The following is a 20,979-nucleotide window of genomic DNA, read 5'->3' on the forward strand; positions in this document are numbered from 1 at the left end:
CGCCCAAAGACCGAATTCAATCAGAGACAGAACTGCCGGCTCACCTATCGCCAGAGTCAGAAAACAGAAGCCCACGATCGAGCCCAAGTAGCCAACTATAGGAAGAATCCACATGGTTGCGGCGAAGCAGCCCTGAGGCTTTCACATCCCAGATATGTGGAACGGAAGAAAGGAAGGAGGATTGCAGTACGGGCTTGATGCCCGATCTTGGTAGAAACAGTAAGTTAAGAAACAACAGTCTCTGCTCGCTATTTATCAGACGCTAGATTCGTGTCCTCTGGCCGGCCGGAGGAACCCACAGTATTTATCCGGAATTAATCCGCCGACACTCTGATAAGATAAACAGCGTCACTACGGAGTACATACATACTCCATACGTATTCCGTACTCCGTATTCTAGACTTTATCTAGCCCCGCCAAAAACTTTCGAAGATTTTCGACGGTCGTTGATTTATCCAGCGCTGTTCACTTTACAGTTACACGGGAATATTTCGCCTATATACTGTTTTATCACACGGACACTCGCCTTTACAACTCAATACTGACTTACTACTTCCGTCATGTCTCGGCCTGAAGATACGCTGTAAGTTCAAGAAAGCCCGAACTGGCAACTTATTATCGTGCTAAATTTAGTTGTTAGGACTGCAGATATTCACTACAATGATTCAGAAGCGCGGAAATACACCACGAGCTCCCGAATTCAGAATGTTCAAGCTTCGATGACACGACGTGCGCTAGAGTTGCTCGATCTTCCAGGGCCGAGTTTTATTCTTGACATCGGTTGTGGCAGTGGTTTATCTGGCGAAATTTTGACGATGTCTGGGACAACAACAAGGCGGAGGAGGAGGAGGAACCACCTTGATGCTGCAACCGAAGGTGACGGCGGAACCGATGGTAGTGATGACGGCGAAGACGACGATGCTAGTATTGTCGAGGAAGAGGGAGGTGGACCGCATGTGTGGGTTGGCATGGACATCAGCCCATCGATGCTGGATGTGGCTTTGCAACGTGATGTTGAAGGAGACCTTCTGTTAGCCGACATGGGTCAAGGCGTACCGTTCCGGGCTGGGTCGTTCGACGCCGCCATCAGCATCAGCGCCTTGCAATGGTTGTGCAATGCCGAGACCAGCGACACATCTCCCCAGGGCCGCCTGTCCCGTTTCTTCAACGGACTGTACGCATCGCTGCGGCGGGGTGGCCGGGCCGTGTGCCAGTTCTATCCTAAGAACGACACGCAGCGGTCTATGATCACGCAAGCAGCAGTCCGCGCTGGCTTTGGTGCCGGTATGCTGGAGGACGACCCAGGGACTAAAAACGTCAAGGTGTACCTTGTCCTCACTGTTGGGGGCAACGTCGCCACTGGAAACGGTGATATTACCGGCGTGGTCTCGGGTATGGACGGCGTCGACATCGTAGACGAGCGTCCAAGGGGGAAGAGCGGTAGAGGTGTGGTGGTAAAAAAGGGAAGCAAGGCCTGGATTGCGAAGAAAAAAGAGCAGATGGAGCGCAAAGGAAAGATCGTCAAGGCCAACTCGAAATACACAGGGAGAAAGCGGCGGATTGCTTTCTGACCTTCATTTGCTTGGTTTACCTCGCTTGTCTGTTCTGCAATTCATGGCGTCGGTATCAAAATGGGTATATCCGGGAAACAACGACGAGATAATAACTTACATAGATCGAACGGATAAAATTTGTCTACTTGCAGTTTTTCTATAAGGCGGCTGGCTGTATGATATATATTGTCATGTTTGCGATTCGATGACATTGAAAGTGTAGCGATGAACAGCCGACACATTTGTTCTGCGCCGTAAATGCTTACTTGCGTCCACGGCCAAGAACATGGCTGGTATAAGTTGGTCTACAATTCAATAGTCTGGAAAATTGTAGCCTCTCCTAGCTCTCCGCTAGGGGGCACTCATTCAGCCTATTGTCCTCTGCCTCTTTGAAAAGTACTTGATAAGTCGCCACTTAACCAAGCCCATCAACCTCACGTTTTGCAAATACGCGGTACTGCGGTCATCCTGCAAAGTCGTGGCTGGACATGTGTGTCTTAAAACTCGCATCCAAATCGAATCGCCACGCGTATCGGACATCTTGATGGCCTTTTGCACGACGCGGGCATTTCGCATAAGCAACGGCGTCACGATTCCGATATAGCCGGAACACCTTTGCCGTAAGCGACACGTTTAAGATTAGCCACGCCGCCGAAAACAATTGTCCGATCAACGTAAGAAACGACACCTCTTTCATATCTCTGAATGAGCTTGGCCGGTCGCCACAACAGCACACCCGGAAGTTGTCTGTGTGAGGGAGGACTCTGACTTTATGCCGCAGTTAGCTACAAGGAAATTAGATGCATGAGATAAGGAAAGCTGTCCAAAGGGAGCTCGACGAGCCCTATCTGAGCTGCCTACTCCGTCTTACTCCGTACGTGTAAGATGCACGAAGAAACACGAGGGGCACCCGTACAGCCGATTATGGTCGCCTGAAGACGATATCACAAAGCCGACATACTTCTTCTTCCGCATGGGACATCGAGAGTCGCACACATTATTTACTATATTATAGCTTTACGGAGTACTCCAAACAGGATCCCTGCTCTACGCTGTCGTGAACCGGAAAATCCTTCTATGTACGTACAGTATTGCATCACATGAGATGAGGAACGATTGGAATCTAGAAATACTCGGCCACCGATCTCCAGTATGGAATTATGGAGTGGTTACAGTCGACAAATGCATTAATGACGCGACGGCGATATAAAATGTCGTACGGAGTATGTATTAATAGAACAGGTACGCATCAAGCTGGAAAGGAAAATATAAGTGGGGTCTTTTGAAAAGTATCTCGGAGTGGTTTGACTTGTCGCCCTCCGCTGATAGTTTGATCATCTCTTTTGAAGGAGGCGAGAGTTTTCCATGGCCGCAACCGGGTACATCAGTGGCGGAGTACATTCGGAGTACCGTCCCGTGTCATGCAGCAACAGCATTACGTGTACGGAGTACGGAGTACCCGTACAAGTGCAGCAACGGCCAACGCATAAAAGTTTTCAGGTATCTTACTCCATACTCGACGTTCCATATTTAATGTAAGATGCTCCTAGGATGAAGGGGCTGGACCACATGGAGACTGGCGTTAGATTAGTAGAGCGAGCAGGGAGGCCACCCCTGAAAAGCTGTAGAAGTGGGCCTCTAGCAGGCCACCGGCGTTGATTGGGTGCGGCGGTGTAAATTACGTTCATCACCGAAACATCCAGGGCTCCGCAGATGTCTCCAGTCTTCCGTCTCTTTTTGCTTTCCGGGCACGTACGGAGTAAGAGATACCGATATGTTAACAATGCAACCGTGCCAGAAACCGAACTCGTTCCACGTACGGACTACTTGTACAGCCGTGCGAGGCTTATTTTTCGGGTCGAAGAGCTGAAGACATAGCAAAATAGCCGCCTCTACAAAGGCATCGTACTAAGTAGGCGCTTGCCGGCAACTGCAAATCCTTCCTGTTATTAATTCGCAATCCTGTTCCGGCTGAATTTGTACTCAGTATCGGCAACAGCGAGGCACTGTGCGCTAGCCTCATTCAGCGCGCAATCAAATTAGACGCCTCTCTACTCCGTACGGAGTATTCACTAGGAGCTTCGCTATGTGCATCTTCAAATGCAGTTAGACACAGTCCTCCTGTAACTGTATACTCGCCGATAATACCGATTCGAAAGGAGTCTCCTCTTTTCTTCCTTTGCCCTTTTTCTCCCCGTCCTGACCTCATTCACTCGCTGCGTTACCGAACCCTGTCTGGCCTTCCCTCGTTTCCTGCTCGAATATCGAGCTGTTTTACCTTTTTTTTTTTTTGTCGTCTACCCTTCTCGTCCTCCAGACTCATTATCAATTGCAACAACGGCGCATACTATTGCATTCGCTTCATAGCGATCTCTTTTAGCCTTTTGTTCTTTCAGACGAGGCCCTTTCGCTCCTTAGCATATCTTGTCACGCAAGTCGTATTGACGTCTTCACATTCCAGCCGATCGTTCATTACCCCATTCTTTTTAACTTCTTTCTGTTGTTGTACTTCTGAGAATATTGTGCCTTGGATCGTCAACTCTATTTCTCTATTGCTGCTCACCTGTCCATTTTCGTCGCGTCGAACCCGGCATACACGACGTGAGACACTCCTCTTCCCATCAGGGGCTTTCCTTGCAGTCCGTCCGAAGTTGCTGTTACAAGGCCCAGCATTTCCCTGCCATCTGCTACGGTGCTCCGTGTGAAACCACAGCCCTATGTCACGGAAACCGCAATTCCACGGCAAAAATCTGTAACACTTCGTTTCTGATATCTCTCATACGACGCATACGCAGCCGCCGCTGCTGTCACTTCACGTTCTATCTCCTCACTTGCCTCCTCATATAGCATACTCATAGAAGACAAGCGACCGGTACATTTTGGCACATTTCTGTACTTTGCAGCGCCTCAACAAGACCTTTTACGACCGCGGACAGTTTTAAGAGACGGGCCAACCCTATACCATTATGCAACTATGATATACGAGCAAGCCGTCGATTTCACCGCCCCCAGCCCGGGCTCGCCACCGGGCATGACTGCCTCCAAATCCTCCAAATCCTCCTCGTTCCACTCGATCAGTTCCGACGACAACAGCGTTCTATCAGATGTCAACCACTTCGAAGATATCGGTCTTGACGACGACACGATCCCCCGCCATGACCGGGACAATATCAAAAGCCAGCCGAACCGGTTCTCTCCTTCATTCTCCGCCGACCTTAGGGTCGCTTCTTTACAACAAAAAGGCCCGCACACACATGCACATATGTCGCGGGACCTAGCGAATATACGCCGCCCAAATGCATCGCCCAACAGCCGCCCGTCCTATCCCAGCCTGCAAACACAAGTCCGATCCGTAAATGTGCGCAGCACGCACACCAATACTCTTCTTCCCGAGGCATCGTCTGCGAGAAGCCTATCAAGATCTTCGTCGCTTTCATTTCGCCATCGAAGCCCAAGCCCTCGTGTTCATTCGACTCCTGGCCTGAAAAACCCTTCATTACCGGCGAAGCTTAGGAGGAGCAGCTGGCAACCGACACGTGAGCGAAAGACATCGTTGGAGCTGGAGCTGGAGTGCGATGAGGACGAAGGCGACGACATCCCAGACGGGCTCGTTTTAGACAACGTGCCAATCTCGCCACGGCCGCCGTCAGAGCGCTCTCGACCCGTCAGCTCTGCAAGTTCTAAGACCGGCTCACCTGATCGTGGTTCCAAAGATAAGCGCAAAAGCGTGGGAAATGGTACGCCGCCGGTTGCTATCGCCCAAGGGTCGCTGCGGTCACCGGCATGGAGATCCGAGGCGCTCAAATCGCCCGGGGAGATGCCTGGTCCGGTCAAGATGCGGGCGAAGAGCTGGACTGCCGCACTTTCTGAGCTGAGTCTAGAAGCTAAAGTCCTGACGGAAAAGCTGGAAGAGCACGCGGACGAGTTGCAGCAGAAGGCACAGCGGTCTAGCACGGGCTCCATGCCTGTTGTACGACGAATTGTGACGGACCCTGTGAACAACAAACCGCGGCACAATTCGGCTCATCCGGAACTCCCGCCTCTTCGGCGAAGCAACATCATGATCGACCCGCTCCCGGTGTCGAAGGAAAAGGAGGCCGTACTCTCCCGGACCCGCCCATCGTGGCTGCCGCCCAAGGATCCTGCCGAAGAACGACGGCATCTGAAGGAGTACCAGAAGATGATGGCTCACAGCGCCGAGGCAGAGCGCCGCCGCGAGGCGGACCGCCGTGCACGGTCAGACTGTCGGGACACTGCCGCAAAGGGCCTGATGCAAATTTGGGAGCAGGACATCATTCCACGGTGGTCAGAAGCGGTCAGGGAACGCCGAACCCGCGAACTTTGGTGGCGAGGAGTTGCACCACGGAGCAGAGGTGGCGTCTGGGCAAGAGCCATCGGAAACGAACTAGGCCTGACAGAAATGTCATTCCAGGCAGCGCTCGGACGAGCTAGTGAGGTGGAGGCGCGCATCAAAGCTCAGACTGGAACACCGGACGACGAACGCTATGCGTCACATTTTGCCGCGATTCGTAGAGACGTTGAGCACTCTACATGGAAAGATTTGAAGATCTTCCAGGCTGGCGCACCGCTCAACCTCGGCTTGATGGACGTTCTGATGGCATATTCCATGTACCGAAGTGACATCGGGTATGTCTCGGGCTGCAACGTAAGTGATTTTAGATGGCCTTTTTCCAGGATGACCGTGGCATGAAAGGCGTGCCGTTCCTTTCATATTTAGCTCAAAGCTTGGTGCATGTATCGCTGACAATTTCACAGACCATTGCAGCTCTGCTGCTTCTGAACCTGCCTGGTCCTGCATCAGCTTTTGTTGCATTGGCAAATGTACTGAACCGCCCGCTTCCGCTCAGTTTTTACGCCGCAGATTCTGGTGCCAAATCGTCGGCTTATAATCTGCTCTTGCAGACCCTGTTGGCAAAGTCTCCTGCTTTGTACTATCACATCACCAGCTTCCCTGACCATGAGCCCGACTATTGTTTCGGAAGTTTATTCACGTCCTTGTTCACAAACTGCCTTGCTCTGGACGAAGCTGCCCGGCTCTGGGACGTCTATGTTTTCGAGGGCGACGCGATACTAGTTCATGCTGGCGTTGCATATGTCATGGGGAAGGAAATGGAGCTTTTGGGGGCTAAGAACCAGGAGGAGATTCGCTCGATCCTCCACCGCTATGAGGACGGCCATGGTGGACGCCGAGCTGTTGTTGCCCAGTCGGGCGAAGAAGACCGCTGGATGAAGTCAGTCAGAGCAGTCGGTAAGGCATAAGACGCGAATTCGCCGAAACTGTTTTCCCATCAAGCACCTTTCTTTATACGCACTTACGACAATTACTGAGCATCCGGAGTTGCGACAACACGAAGCGGATTCTTACTAGTAATGTTTTTCTTTCTCGTTTTTTTCGGATATTGATCCAAAAAAAAAAAACTATTGGGCATACTTTATCTTCAAACACAATTATGCGAGTCATGCCTCACCCTTTTTGGTTAAGATTTGGGGGTATTCCTGGGAGTTCATCGTGAAAGCGGGTTTTGGGATGTAATTAGTGCAGAGCTAACATAGAGGGAGAGTGAGCACGTATACAACGCCGCCAGGCTCGTACGCTACCCTGTCAAATTCCAGTGCCTTTCTTAGCCAAACAACAGAGCCGTTGTGTTGTTTGGGTGTTTCGCTACGGAGTGGCATTTGTAATAGCAATTTCTTTCATTGGTTTGATATTGCATCGTTGGTGTCCTCGTCCCGATCAGGCGGCCTTTGACCACGCAATATTGCACCGTAGTACGGCTGCTTGCGGGGCCTGGTGATGGTGTCCGAGCACGTATGGCCCTCCTGTGCTCTCGGCTTACGAGTAATTCAGACTCAAGAGCGCGATAAGATCCCGCAAAGAGCAAGCCAAGAGGTCTCATCGGCTCACTTGCACGTGCGTCCAGGCCGCAACGACCCGGAGTGGCGAGACACAGCTGTTCAGCGAGCCGTGTCCTAGCTGCCATCTTCGAGAACACGCGATGATGTAGCCTGTGTTGGGGTTGTGAGAACCTCAACATTGAGGACGATTATTGTAGCCACTTGCCGGTGGGCTACGTGGCATGTTTCAAAGCGGTGAGCCGCGTTTGGGCAGAGCATCCTGCCAAGCTTCGACATGTGCTTTTTTTTTTGTGTTATTTGGGGGGAGGGTTTGTTTTTGCGAACCCGTCTTCAGCAGAAAACGCGGGGCTGCGCTTCTCGAGGACGATAGCCATTACGCTTATGGGTGAGGACGGTGCGTAACCTAGGGCATTTATTACTCAGGGTGTAAGTGCGTCAAGGCAACGGTATGTAAGATCATCGCGTATGTGGGAAAAAAAGTTGGGTTAGACGAAAGCTGAACGTGTAACATGCCGAAAAGAAAGTGTCTAAGCCTTGGTGGCAATTTGATGCGTTCCGCTGACTTCGTAATTAGGTATGGCTTAGAGATCTGTGTCGGCTTTCACAAGCTTTGGCCGTTCTCCCGAGGTTACAATCGGGCCTCATACATTCAATCGACATTACAACACGTACAAGTAGTAAATCATATGTATCACGATAACGACCGGATGGGTGAATCCCATGTCTCCGATATGACAGCAAATAAGGGTGGCGTTTTGCGCCAAGAATATCATATGCGGTAAAATCGGTTGTGGATGGCAGCTAGCACGTGGAGATTGCCCCGATGAGTTCCTGATCCGGTAAGGCGACCTGCGCTCCCTCAACAAAATCAAGACTACATACCCCAACGGAAAAAAAAGCGGATCATTGCCCTAGTCCCCTAGGTAGAGCTTCGCTTTGACATGTGAATACGGAGTACTGTTGTTATTGTAAGTGAGACGAGGGCCTGTCGTATAATGAGTACTGTGATGAGTAGGGTATTCTGTAGGTGTAGAGAGGCGAGTAGAGGTGACTAATGGTAAGGATGGAAGCAAATATGTTGTGCATCTCGGAAAATGAAGCAAAGAAAAAGAAAAAGAAAAGAAGAAAGGCGAAATAAACGAGAAAGGCGATGGCGCAAAACGATTGGCGAGTCAGATACATATTACGACGTACACAAAATTAAGCGGCGGCCTGGGCGACGCGGCTCTTAGTGCTGTAGTGCCATTTGCCCTAAGATATTTTTATGGCCCTTTTTCCTCTTCCAGCTACTCGGAGACTATCGGCCATTGCCGTTGGGGGGAAGATGCGCTGGAGCGATTGCGGTGAAGGGCTAGAGTAAGATACCTGTACGTACTCTATAGCGGGAGCAAAGTTTTCAGTGGCCAATGGCTTGTTGGCGAGAATCTCGTACGAAGCCGAGTGCCTGAAATATGCCTTGGACCAAGGGGAGGGCACCAACAATGCCGGCGTTGATTCTAAGCAGCCGGGCCGTCGTGGCCTTCGGCCGAGGACCATCAGGTCCGTATATTGCCCAAAGTAGCGTAGAGAACGAAAGACGCAGAAAGCACTGTTTGGTAATTGGCCAAGGATGGCTTACGTGCCGCTATAATACGGGGCGCGTATCAAAGGATATTCCAGAAGCACCCGCCATAGGACGTCTCAGCAGGATGAGTACGAGTACGGACAACAACAACCACACACCACTGTCCCGAAAAGAATCTTTGTACGGAGTACTCCGTACACCAGCCGTACTTATTTTAAAGTTTTCTTCTCCACAATAGGGCGCTGTCTCTCCCCTTCCAACGCATTTTTTTTTCTCACATTCCTCTTCCAAATATCAAATATTCTCCCCCCCCCCCCTGGCTTTTTTGTTCTTTGTTCTTTCGCCCGGAAAATATTCACCCCTCTTTAACACATATATAAGATCCCCTCTCCCCCGGTATACTTTCGGAGACGTTGGGCAGGACCAGACACTTGTCTTTACCGAGGACACGTCGGCCACCAACAATGGCTACCACTACTTCCTCCAGCCTGCAGGCTGCTAAGAACCCTGCCCTTCGGCGGACGATGAATGCGGCCACAGGAGACCCGGACGCCTCTTCTCCTTCAACTGCCGCCCAGTCACCGGCCGACTCGCCCCGACCGTCGGCTTCTTCGACCTCTCTCTCGTCTCTCTCGTCCATGGACGAGATCGCCAACACCAAGGTGTCGTATGGCAAGTTGCTCGACACATATGGAAATGAATTCGAGGTGCCCAGCTTCACCATCAAGGACATTCGTGATGCCATCCCCAAGCACTGCTTCAACCGTTCGGGCCTCCGAGGAATGGCCTATGTTTTCCGCGACCTGTTGTACCTCTCCATCACCTTCTACCTTTTCCACAACTTCAACACTCCGGAGTATGTCCCGTCTGTCATCGTTCGTGGTGCTTTGTGGGCCATTTATGGTTTTCTCCAGGGCCTTTTCGGTACCGGCATCTGGGTTCTAGCCCACGAGTGTGGCCACGGCGCCTTCTCCCCGTCAAAGATGTTCAACGACACTGTGGGCTGGGTCCTCCACTCCTCCCTGCTCGTCCCCTACTTCAGCTGGCAGCTGTCCCATAGCAAACACCACAAGGCAACCGGCAACATGGAGCGCGACATGGTTTTCCTGCCCCGAACCCGTGCGGACCATGCCACACGGCTTGGACGCCTTGTTCACGAGCTGTCGGAACTCACCGAGGAAACCCCAATTTATACCTTGATGATGCTCGTGCTGCAGCAGCTCGTTGGTTGGCCGAACTACCTCATCACAAACGTCACTGGCCATAACTATCATGAGCGCCAACGTGAGGGCCGGGGCAAGGGAAAGAAAAACGGGTTATTCACCGGAGTAAACCATTTTAATCCGAATAGCCCGCTTTATGAGAACCGAGATGCCGGCCTGATTGTTCTGAGTGACATTGGCGTGGCGCTGACTATGACTGGTCTCGTCTATCTCTGCCGCACATTTGGCACTGCAAACATGATGGTTTGGTACTTTTTGCCTTATCTATGGGTCAATCATTGGCTAGGTTAGTGCACTGAAATTGGCTTGGTCAGACGAGATCTGGCGAGAGAACCAGCTAACAACCCTTTCACACATAGTGGCTATCACCTTTCTCCAGCACACCGACCCCTCTCTGCCTCATTATACCCCGGATGCGTGGAACTTTGTTCGTGGCGCGGCAGCGACCATCGATCGTGAATTTGGCTTTATCGGGCGTCACCTCCTGCATGGTATCATCGAGACCCACGTTCTTCATCACTACGTCAGCACCATCCCGTTTTATGAGGCCGACGAGGCCACGGAGGCGATCAAGCCGGTCATGGGGAAGCACTATCGCTCCGACGTTAAGGACGGCTCGTGGGGCTTCATCAGGGCTATGTACACAAGTGCGCGGATGTGCCAATGGGTAGAGCCTAGCGCCGAAGCCACAGAGCAGGGCCAGGGTGTGCTCTTTTTTCGCAATCGCAACGGGCTGGGTGTCAAGCCGATGAAGCTTGAGCCGGTCGCCGAAACCGCTGCGTTATGATCAGTTTCTTGGGATTTTTTGAAGTGCGAGTTATATATTTTCGCATCTAGAAAGCTGGGTTGTCGAGATGTCCCGTACTGGAAAGAGCCGCGGGAGGGTTGGTAGAAATAAGACGAGCGAGCATGCATTTCGTTTTGACAATTTCGAAGTCAAAAATATTATTGTATAGAGTAGGATAACAATGATGTATGGACACGATAAGTTCCCGTCTCGACAAGTGAGAACTCGACTCGTGATTGGGGGCCTATTGAAGGTGGAGAGTAACACATGTGCAGTGTGGGAGTGAGACCGGCGACACAGCAGCACGGTACCTTCCGGTTTGTCCGGCAGTGGCTGCGATGAGGGGTAACAGAAGCTCAATAACGTTACTGGTCAGTTGCTATATCGTTGACAGACTCTCGTACGGAGTAAGATGCAAGATAGATTTTCCGAATGCGCTGTCAAAATTCGTGACTAAGACAGAAGACAGTCTTACCTCTTGATAAAATTTATGCCCTGTACTACCGAAGCTTCCCAAGAGTCTCCCAAGCTCCTTGTCTGTTCCGTCTTCCCGTCCGTTAAGGGATTTAATTGAATTTCTCGCTTTTGCTGTTATGCGTTTTGATCACTTCGAATAAGCCCCTTCCATCCACTCATTCGACTGTCAAGCTAGCAATTTGCAACTATGCAGCACCTTTTAGCCCTTTCTTTCCAACGATATGGATGCATTGGTCATTAATTAGGTCTTTGTCAGAACTCGTTTCTACAACGTCTTTTTCGCGTATAAGCAATCAATGATGCGTATTTGCTCCTTTTTCGACCGCCGGTAGTGAATAGTTGTGCCAAAGTACAAGTTTCCACCTCAATGCCACCCGGATTATCTCGTGTAGGTTAATTTGACCATTGTTAGTGGGGATGTCCCCGAATATCTCTCATCATCTAATCTGCAGAAGTATCCACAAGAGTCAGACATGGCAAGTTAACGAGCAAAGTCTAATGTGAACAGCATTTTTGTCACAATCAATATCGGTTCCCAGCTTAGCTTACTTTCGGCGAGTTTCCTCGCCACAGGCCAACACTCCGTCATAGTTGACAATGCCATCATCTTCAGGGGTTGTTAATGATTTAAATTGGTTGTGACATATGCTAAGGAATGGCATACTCAAGTCTATGGTTGAGTTGGTTTTCATTTTACTTAAAAGTAGCACACGCACATCGAAGTCGCATGTGCTCAACGGAAATACACGCAGAACAGTAGACTGTAAGTTTTCCACTGTTAATTTGGTTAGCTGGCTTTCGTAACAAGGCGACCGTCTTCCAAAGGCTAAGTGGTATCCCACTATATTGACCAGCTCAGCTTCCCGGTACGTTGATCGACGCCGATACAGAGATTCATATCGAGAGTTGAGTTGTGTGGGGAAATCCTGTCGTCGTCTCTCAAACAGGTTGCAGTTAGAATGTCTAGTTTGTTGGTCGCTCCGTTGTGTAGCAGAGGATTAAAGCAGCTCTTCGTAAAGTTTCCAAGATCGGCCATCACTGTGGCTCCGTACAAGGAGACCATGACCACAGCCGAAAGAAAAACAGGACACAGCATGACATATACTAGAGCCTATACCATCAATGTTGTTCGCATGTGCCGTGAAAAAAGAAGAATTGTATGGGCTGTTGTGATGTTTCTGGTGTGTGAAATTTCTGCAAATCAAAGCAAATGTGGCCGAATTTTGAAGAAGCCTTATTCGGTCTCAATCAAGTGGGCACCGACCGGTGTGAATTAAATCTGACGTTGGCAGAGCTAAGTTTGTACGACAACAAATACAGATTTGTATGAGTGTCTCCGCTCCCACAAGGAGTGGAGGCGTAAAATCAAACGTGACATAGTTTTCGCAGCACATAAGGCAAATGTAAAATAAGAAACTCTTCTTGAAAGAGAACTATGTGCTAAGGACAGCTATAGTTGACCGAGAGTTTATAGAATAAGGATAGCAGTTCCATACCCACCGACATTTTCGCAGCCGTTACCTAGGTTATGCCTACTGAACTATTTCTTCAGATTCCTCTAGAACCTCTTCGACTATCTCCTCAACGACCTTCTCTTCCTCTCCAGAGGCTATCTCCTCCGTCTTCGCCCTGAGCAGCTCCTCCACCAGGTTCTTGGGAATATGCAGAGCATCACGCTCCTCGTCAAGATCCTTCTCAACAGACGCGCGCCAGGAAACCCACTCTTCAAGAAGGCGACGCCGGCGGTCAATAACCTCCTGATCAGCGCCAGCTATCCGCTCTGCGTCTTCCTGATCAAACACACGCGAATAATCACGCAGGTTCTTGCGGATCGTCTTCTGCTCCTCTTTTGAAAGTAGTGTCGCAGGGCGAGGCCTCCATTGCCACTGCTTGAATTTTTCGAGGTGCTCCTCTCGCAACAATTCACCCCTGAAATCGTACAGGTGATAACCGTTCTCCATCTACATATGTTGATCTGGTTAGTAAATATGCTAAAAAAATAGAACGTATACCAAACAATGCATGCTGAACTCACGCTGTGCTTCCAGGCAGACGCCCAAGTTGCGACAAATCTTCCAGATGGGTCCCATTCAACATCTGTAACCCCGTAGTGCTCGGCGACGTTCATTAATTGAAGGTTTGCCGTCAAGTCCTTTTCAGCCTCGGGCTTCTCGCCTTCAAAGTCCAGGTCGAAGAACTCAAGCTCCGAAGCTTGCTGACTATGCACCGTAGCGATGACAACAAAGCGTCCCTTGGGTGACCAGTAAATAGCATTGCTGTTTTTCTTCTCAAGAGTTCGGAGGTGCTTGAAGTTTCCAACTGCATTTCCCTTTGCCTTCTCTGGTGCGTAAAAGGAAACAGACGTCTTTGGGGGAACTGCAGTGGGCCCGGTCGGCTCTGATGTTGTGATTATCACAAATCGGTCACCCTTGGGCTCCCAGGCAAAGTTGATAACCGTATCCTTGATCGTGTCGAGGACTTCCACAGGAACACCCTTCTCCTTGACGCGGAATATTTCGAGTGTTGTTGCCTGAGACTTCTTCGATTTCGAGTGCCGGTCCACCTTGACGCAAAGATACGCAGCATCGGACTGCCAGTGAAGTTTGGCATCTGACACGCTAAACAAATTCAACGTGCGAACAATCTCCTTCGACGGGACGCTCATCAGGCCGACCTTGGCCGGATTGCTTCCAATCTCGGGCGTCCAGTAGCAAAACAGTTGCTCATACGTCTTGACACCGTCCCGCTGAGGTAGTGCTGGTGCCCAATCAAAGTCCATCACGCCTTCAATTTTGATCGTTGACTTGTCTAGAAGGTTCATCCGGGGAAGCTCGTAGACAGAAATGGCAGACCCCTGTGTCAGCCGGGCAACGTACTTGTCGTCCGAAGACCACTTGAAAGCAGGCCAGGGGGACTTCTGTTGCTGCTTCCCAGCACCCTCATCGTCACCCTTGTGGACGTCATTGTTCGCAAATGACCGTAGAGGTTTTGCGGTTGCAACATCCCAGATAACGTAGTTTTTGCCATCGTCGTCTAAGCTCAGCGCTGGATGACCTTCGTCAGGGATCGAGATCGGGCGACCAGACCAGGTGACAATATAGTTTTCCGTGGGTGAGAACGCCACGAGGTTAACGAAAGGGTGGGGAAATCTGCCCAATCGGTCCCACTTTGGCCCACCCCAGAGCTGAACGCCCTGAATGTGAACGGATGTCAGGTACGTTCCAAGAGGAGACCATTGAACGAAGCTTTCCGTCCAATTTGGTCGGTCGACAACGCTTTCCGGTGCTTCCTTTTCGCTGTTCCAGCAGACGCCGACGTTGTCGCCACGGTACATAACAAATTGGTCTCTGCCCCGACCGCTGGGGTCTGCCAAGAACGAGCGCAGATGGTCCTTCGGCTGGAACTCGTCGATGACTGGCGCTGTGTACTCTTCGTCGATTCGTCCCTCCCTTCCATATCGCTCGATGTCGGTCAGCTTGTTAACTCGCAAAACGTGCTTCTTGTCGAGGGGAACATTGTCAAGTTGCCTGACGGCGGCCGCAGCTTCGCCAGGTGACGTAAACTCAACAAAGGCAAATCTGACCAAACGCGTTAATCCTCAAAAATACTGCAGAGACATATTTGGGCAATGACGGCATAAGAGCATACTGTAGTGATTTGCCGTCTGGGCCTATCGGCATCTCAATCATGTCTTCTTTAGTTCTTCCAACAGAGTTCAGCTTTTTCAACAGGAACTTGACAAGCTTGGGCTTCTGCTCCGGAGTTACAACCGGAAGTCCATCGATGACGACAAACGTATCAAGTCCTTCCTCTAGCTGCACCTCGTACTTGGCGCGAAGATCCGAAATATCGACATCATCCTCGTCAAACTCGTCCTCGTCGAGGTCTGCCTCGCGCAGATGATCAAATGAAGGCGCCATGATGATCGGCCGGCCAATGCTCTTTTCTACTATAGCTCGATAGAAAAGCCTTTTTTGCTCATGGGAGCAATCGTGATGCGTAGGCTATCGTACCCAGGGCTCGTAGTTACGGGGATTTCTTTGGGCGTGTTAATCTCGCGACAATATTTTTTGCATTGCAGCTTTTCCGTGTGCAAATGTGGGGCAGGTCTTCCTGCCCCTCAGCCAGCGCAAAAAACGGCGTTAGTTTAATCCGAGTGGTAGCGGAACAATGCACATGTATTGATCCGTTTTAGCGGGGGAATGTGGTAAAAAAGTGGTAGCTTAGGAAGAGCAATTGGAGCTACTACTACGAGTAGGCAACAGGCACACATCTAATGCTTGCAATCAACAGTACGAATTCCTGCATTTAGTTCCCTACTCCGTTGAAGTTGCTAGATATCTGCCATGGTGAGTACTACGGGCTTGGGCCATTAGCTTACTGTGACTTAATATATTTTTAACGATCTGTACAGGCTTCATTCAGCCCGACTCAGATTTTCGACGAGGGGACGACTGAAGAGAAAGGAGAAAATGCACGGCTTTCTGCCTTTGTAGGCGCCATCGCTGTTGGCGATCTGGTCAAAAGCACTCTTGGGCCCAAGGGGATGGACAAAATTCTGCAGTCGGCGTATGTGTACCTCAGCACTGGGATTTGGGGGATTTCTTGCCGAGCTGATGGGCCTGACTTTCGTTTGACGTCGTTGCACAAGCTGACTGCATATCTACAGATCTACCGGAGATATTATTGTCACGAACGATGGAGCTACGATATTGAAGTCGATCGCTCTTGACAATGCGGCCGCAAAAGTGCTCGTGAATATCTCTAAAGTCCAGGACGACGAGGTTGGCGACGGCACGACGTCGGTTGCTGTGCTCGCAGCCGAGCTTCTACGCGAAGCGGAGAAACTAGTGGACAAGAAGATCCACCCCCAAACCATCATTGAGGGTTACAGGATAGCCAGCCAGGCGGCGCTGCACGCGCTGGAGCAGTCTACCGTTGATCACAGCAAGAACCCGGAACTTTTTAGGAAAGATCTTGTCGCCATCGCAAGAACTACACTCAGCTCCAAGGTGCTCGCACAAGACCGGGACCATTTTGCCGAACTTGCCTGTGATGCCATTTTGCGTCTTGGCGGCTCGGTTGACTTGAGTCATATCCAGATCATTAAAAAAACAGGCGGCAAACTCGGGGAATCCTACCTCGATGAAGGCTTTATTCTTGACAAGAAGATCGGCGTGAACCAACCAAAGCGACTTGAGAAAGCGAAAATTCTTATTGCCAACACTCCTATGGACACGGACAAGGTGAAGATTTTCGGTGCTCGGGTCAAGGTCGGCTCGACAAGCAAGCTGGCCGAACTTGAGAAGGCCGAAAGAGAAAAGATGAAAGCGAAAGTGGAGAAGATCAAGGCTCACGGGATAAACTGCTTTATTAACAGGCAGCTGATCTACAACTGGCCTGAGCAGCTCTTCGCGGACGCTGGCATCGTCTCCATTGAGCATGCAGACTTTGACGGCATTGAGCGCCTGGCACTTGTCACGGGCGGTGAAATAGCGTCGACATTCGATCACCCAGAGCTGGTCAAACTGGGCCAGTGCGACTTGATTGAAGAGGTTATCATCGGCGAGGATACACTGATCAAGTTCTCTGGTGTTGCGGCGGGTCAGGCTTGCACCATTGTACTCCGTGGCGCAACAGAACAGCTGCTGGACGAGTCTGAGCGGAGTCTGCACGATGCGTTGGCTGTGCTGTCGCAAACGGTCAAGGAGCCGCGGACGACGCTTGGTGGAGGATGTGCTGAAATGCTGATGGCAAAGGCGGTTGAAAATGCGGCAACCCGTGTGGAGGGCAAGCGGCAGTTGGCCGTTGGCGCTTTCGCCATCGCCCTTCGTCAACTCCCGACAATTCTTGCGGACAATGCCGGACTGGACTCTGGTGACCTGGTTGCAAGACTGCGGAAGGCCATTTACGATGGCATGTCAACCTATGGGTTGGATCTGACAACTCCAGGCGGTGGCCTGGCCGATATGAGAGACGTTGGGGTCATCGAGAGCTACAAGTTAAAGAAGGCAGTCGTCTCGTCGGCAAGCGAGGCAGCAGAGGTCAGCTAAACACGAGGCTACTGGGCTGACGCCGCAATTCTCACACGAATATGGCTAACAGAAGCAGTTACTTCTCCGGGTAGACGACATCATCCGCGCGGCGCCACGGCGACGAGAGAGGATGTAACCACAATTGGAATGGGGATACGTTTCGGCCTCTAGCAATGCCGTCGTAACATAGCCTCGTAGACTTTGACTCACCTCGCCCACGGCTACTTATGTCAGCATCGCATATATTTGTATCATTTACAATTGCCGATAGTTTTTATTCCAGATTTGCCACAAAGGGGGGATACTGTAATAAAACGGGCACATGGGAGCTTAGCATATGTTTTGGTTTTGTAATATGTGATTACCATTATATCTGAAGCAGTACTGCTCATCAAATTGCTTGCAGCGCGTCACCTATCTACCCAAGGAACTGTGAGTATTGGTTTTATCGAATCATGAGCTTTGTGTCCATTATTATAACTAAATTTCAACACTGCTCGTTTTCACTTCCACGTCCCTTCATTTACTGTGTATATGTACTGCTTCCTGCGGGTTCCGAATCCAAGAAAGTGACCTGGAAATTGCCTTGAAGATGCCGTTAGTTGTGCGCTTGCCATTGTGTCAACGTGGAAAAGTACGAATCACACCGGCATCAATACGACAACCTGCTTCGTCACTGCAAATGACAACGGATACTCCACAACCAAAATTGGGCTTGACGAAAAATCGGACAAAGTGCAGTCAGCTGAGGTATAAGTTCTATCTGGAATTGTTTCAGCCCATGATCCAATGCAGGGTCAAGATTGTTAGCCAATTATTACGGAATACAGTCCATAGTTTAGTGGCTTCGATTGACCCATAATCGAAATTCGAAATCTCGCCGGGATTCGACAGACAGTGTAGTGTGTCTGAGTGAAAGTCCCATTTTCAGCAAACATGCTACATAATAAGATGAAACGGAAGGAAACAGTAACCGCGCTTGTGCTTTGAGCTTTTTTGGGTGCACAAGTAATCACCAAATTACATCTAGCAAGCGGTTTCCATGATTTTTTAAGACTTAACGAATGGATGTGGCATTTTCCCAACACGCTTTTCCCATGTCCAAATAAGACTGTCTCCTTTCTTGGCCGTACTTGCCTGCTCCGCTCAGGAGCCTTTGTCTGGCCACCTCGATCTTCTTCACCGTGTCGGAGCTGATGCATAACACGGGGTCGAACGACTTCAAGCTGGGTTCTCCCATCGTTGCCAGTGCTGCCAGGCCCAAGTATGAATGGTACAGATCGGGAGGCCCGCCAGGGCATTTCGAAAACCCGCCGATGACGTGCTGCATTTTCTCAAGCAAAAATCGTCGGCTTGGCTCGATGACCTCTCGGTCATCAATGGTACCCTGGTGCAGGTTGGCCAAGGTTCCCATCGTCCACCAAGTGTAGCAGGTATCTGCCGGTTTGTTACTTCGTCCGTTAAAACCAATATACCTAGGATGTCCCCCCGCTGGCTGTGCGATCGCCGCAACTTCTTCAGATTCTGCTGTGCCTTGAACTTCGTCTTCGACCTCGTCCTCATCTTGGGAGCAAGGTGAGCTAGGCAGCACTTGCCGAGATGCCAACCAATGAATAAATGCTGGCTTGTCCGGGATATCCCGGTCAAATATATCGCTCGAGGTCTTTGAGGCTTTCTCCTGGGGGCGGTCGAGAAGTGACAAAGCCGCGATAGCACAGAAGGCATACCCAGCTAATACAGGAAAAAAGGAATTGTCAGCAGACGAACGATAGTTGCGCGCTTTTGATTTTCTCGCTCCGTGACAGATGGGGGAGAGGCAAAGACTGCCTGGGATCGGTGTGGTAACGGACCGTGGCTTTCGTGCATCGAACTTTCTGAAAACCCTCCATCGTACGTCTGACCCTTGCGAATATAGCGAACCAGAGCATCTACATCGATGTCCTTAACCCATTCACCATCACCCTTTTGGGTCTGGCCGCGGAGCATCCACCGAATCATAGAGGCAATGTAACAGTAGCGTGTATCAGAACCCCCGGCAATCACCAACCGGCGACCGTCTGGCGCTTCCAGATCAACAACATCCACGAGAACCTCGCCAAAACTGCCATCCTTCCGTTGTAACTGACTTAGCCAACTCAAAGTCGCCGCACGGTTGACACCGATAAAAGCGGATTCTGCCGCCACACCTTCGTTTATGTCCGTGTCGTCAGAGAGCAGTGCCAGCAATTGCAAAGCGAATAATGTCGCGGCCAAGTTGGCTGCACTGTGCGTTCCGGCCACCGGCTGCCCCGTTATGAAGTCAAAGCCATCGTATTCTGAGCTCGAGTGAGCATGGGTCGGCCCCCCCGCAAAGCCACCACACGGGTGTTGGCACGCCAGGACCCAATCGCGCAATTTCTGTTTGTCTGTGGGCGATATGATCGAGGGTGAGCCTGGAGGTAAGAGCAGGTCGATGGCAGCTACGATAAAGCAGCCCAGGGTCATGCGGGTGCTATCATTACTTGTGTACTGGTGCGGCAGGAGGCTACGCAAGCAGCGCTGCCAGTAGCGGATGTGACGGGTATTGTCGAATGGAGGGTCCATTGGGAGAAGGGGGGACGGTTGAAGTCGAAAGTGAATGCGAGTACGAGTGTCAAGAACCACTTCAGAGAAAATGCGGGAACTAATGCCAATCAGCTATGATGGACTCGTCGCGCCTTCTTTCTTACTACCCCTGAACTGGCGGAAGGAGGGGTTGTAACGTATTTCGCACTGCAGCCAATTGGACGTCACGGCAAGCTTACATAGCTCCTGCGCAGTGGCGCATTGCCATACAAAAGCCGAGACTAAGCTGAGACTGGGAGAAGTACTTCTGACTTGTTATTTTGTTCTACGCATTTTTGCTCGACTCCCATCTTCGACATTTTTACTCTGCTCTGCATTCCCAAATAAGACAAATCGACAAATCGAAGGCGTTTTTTGGTTGTCTCCACCATATATGGAGTAAGATACATTCGACGCTTGTATCTTACGACTACCACCACCCCGAATTTCGTATCTTCTAGGTACTGGTATATTGGCTCATTCTCGCGCCCGAATCAAGGACACTTCTCTACTGGGCCCTTTCGTGAAATACAAACGCAACAACGCCCTGCTTTTTAGGACGCAGGCAATCGGATAACTAGTACAGCTTCAGCAGACATAAAGTAGTATCATGGCGCTGATATCTGCGAAAACCATCATCACCTCACTCTCGCTCTTCCATATCACACTGGGATTTTTTTTTTTCACAAGCCCCATCACCGTCGCAGATCAAGCCTTGGTCTACATATTGGGCGAAGCGATGGGACTGGTGAGTGATGACTGCCGTTTCTCTGGCCAGAAATGTGATACCCAGGCTTGCCGCAGCTAACGCAACTTCTCGTGTCTTGACCCAGCCGTACTCTAGAAGCTTCGATGCGCCCTCGCCTGTCCTTTCTTTCCT

The 20,979-nt window shown here is 50.6% G+C and overlaps 6 protein-coding genes across 6 annotated transcripts; 4 read left to right on the top strand and 2 right to left on the bottom strand.

Moving 5' to 3' along the window:
- Positions 1-560: 560 nt before the first annotated feature.
- Positions 561-1,571, top strand: CMQ_309 (bud site selection protein; the record flags this gene model as incomplete). Its single annotated transcript, XM_014313931.1, has 2 exons — positions 561-583; positions 836-1,571. The coding sequence occupies 2 exons, from the start codon at positions 561-563 to the stop codon at positions 1,569-1,571; spliced, it is 759 nt and encodes a 252-aa protein (XP_014169406.1).
- Positions 1,572-4,527: 2,956 nt separating this feature from the next.
- Positions 4,528-6,833, top strand: CMQ_128 (tbc domain protein; the record flags this gene model as incomplete). Its single annotated transcript, XM_014313750.1, has 2 exons — positions 4,528-6,219; positions 6,330-6,833. The coding sequence occupies 2 exons, from the start codon at positions 4,528-4,530 to the stop codon at positions 6,831-6,833; spliced, it is 2,196 nt and encodes a 731-aa protein (XP_014169225.1).
- Positions 6,834-9,458: 2,625 nt separating this feature from the next.
- On the top strand, positions 9,459-11,004 carry CMQ_208 (oleate delta-12 desaturase; the record flags this gene model as incomplete). The annotated part of the gene is made up of 2 exons (XM_014313830.1): positions 9,459-10,503; positions 10,577-11,004. The coding sequence occupies 2 exons, from the start codon at positions 9,459-9,461 to the stop codon at positions 11,002-11,004; spliced, it is 1,473 nt and encodes a 490-aa protein (XP_014169305.1).
- A 2,009-nt stretch (positions 11,005-13,013) lies between these two features.
- On the bottom strand, positions 13,014-15,401 carry CMQ_7 (eukaryotic translation initiation factor 3 subunit; the record flags this gene model as incomplete). Its single annotated transcript, XM_014313946.1, has 3 exons — positions 13,014-13,442; positions 13,517-15,059; positions 15,130-15,401. 3 exons carry the CDS (start codon positions 15,399-15,401, stop codon positions 13,014-13,016), a joined length of 2,244 nt encoding a protein of 747 aa, XP_014169421.1.
- Positions 15,402-15,827: 426 nt separating this feature from the next.
- Positions 15,828-17,534, top strand: CMQ_302 (t-complex protein 1 subunit beta; the record flags this gene model as incomplete). The annotated part of the gene is made up of 3 exons (XM_014313924.1): positions 15,828-15,830; positions 15,896-16,050; positions 16,151-17,534. The coding sequence occupies 3 exons, from the start codon at positions 15,828-15,830 to the stop codon at positions 17,532-17,534; spliced, it is 1,542 nt and encodes a 513-aa protein (XP_014169399.1).
- Positions 17,535-18,573: 1,039 nt separating this feature from the next.
- On the bottom strand, positions 18,574-20,099 carry CMQ_209 (geranylgeranyl transferase type 1 beta subunit; the record flags this gene model as incomplete). The annotated part of the gene is made up of 2 exons (XM_014313831.1): positions 18,574-19,247; positions 19,367-20,099. 2 exons carry the CDS (start codon positions 20,097-20,099, stop codon positions 18,574-18,576), a joined length of 1,407 nt encoding a protein of 468 aa, XP_014169306.1.
- Between the last annotated feature and the right edge of the window lie 880 nt (positions 20,100-20,979).

The sequence above is a fragment of the Grosmannia clavigera genome (genome assembly GCF_000143105.1).
Source record: "Grosmannia clavigera kw1407 unplaced genomic scaffold GCSC_179, whole genome shotgun sequence".
Classification (NCBI taxonomy): Eukaryota; Fungi; Ascomycota; class Sordariomycetes; order Ophiostomatales; family Ophiostomataceae; genus Leptographium; species Leptographium clavigerum.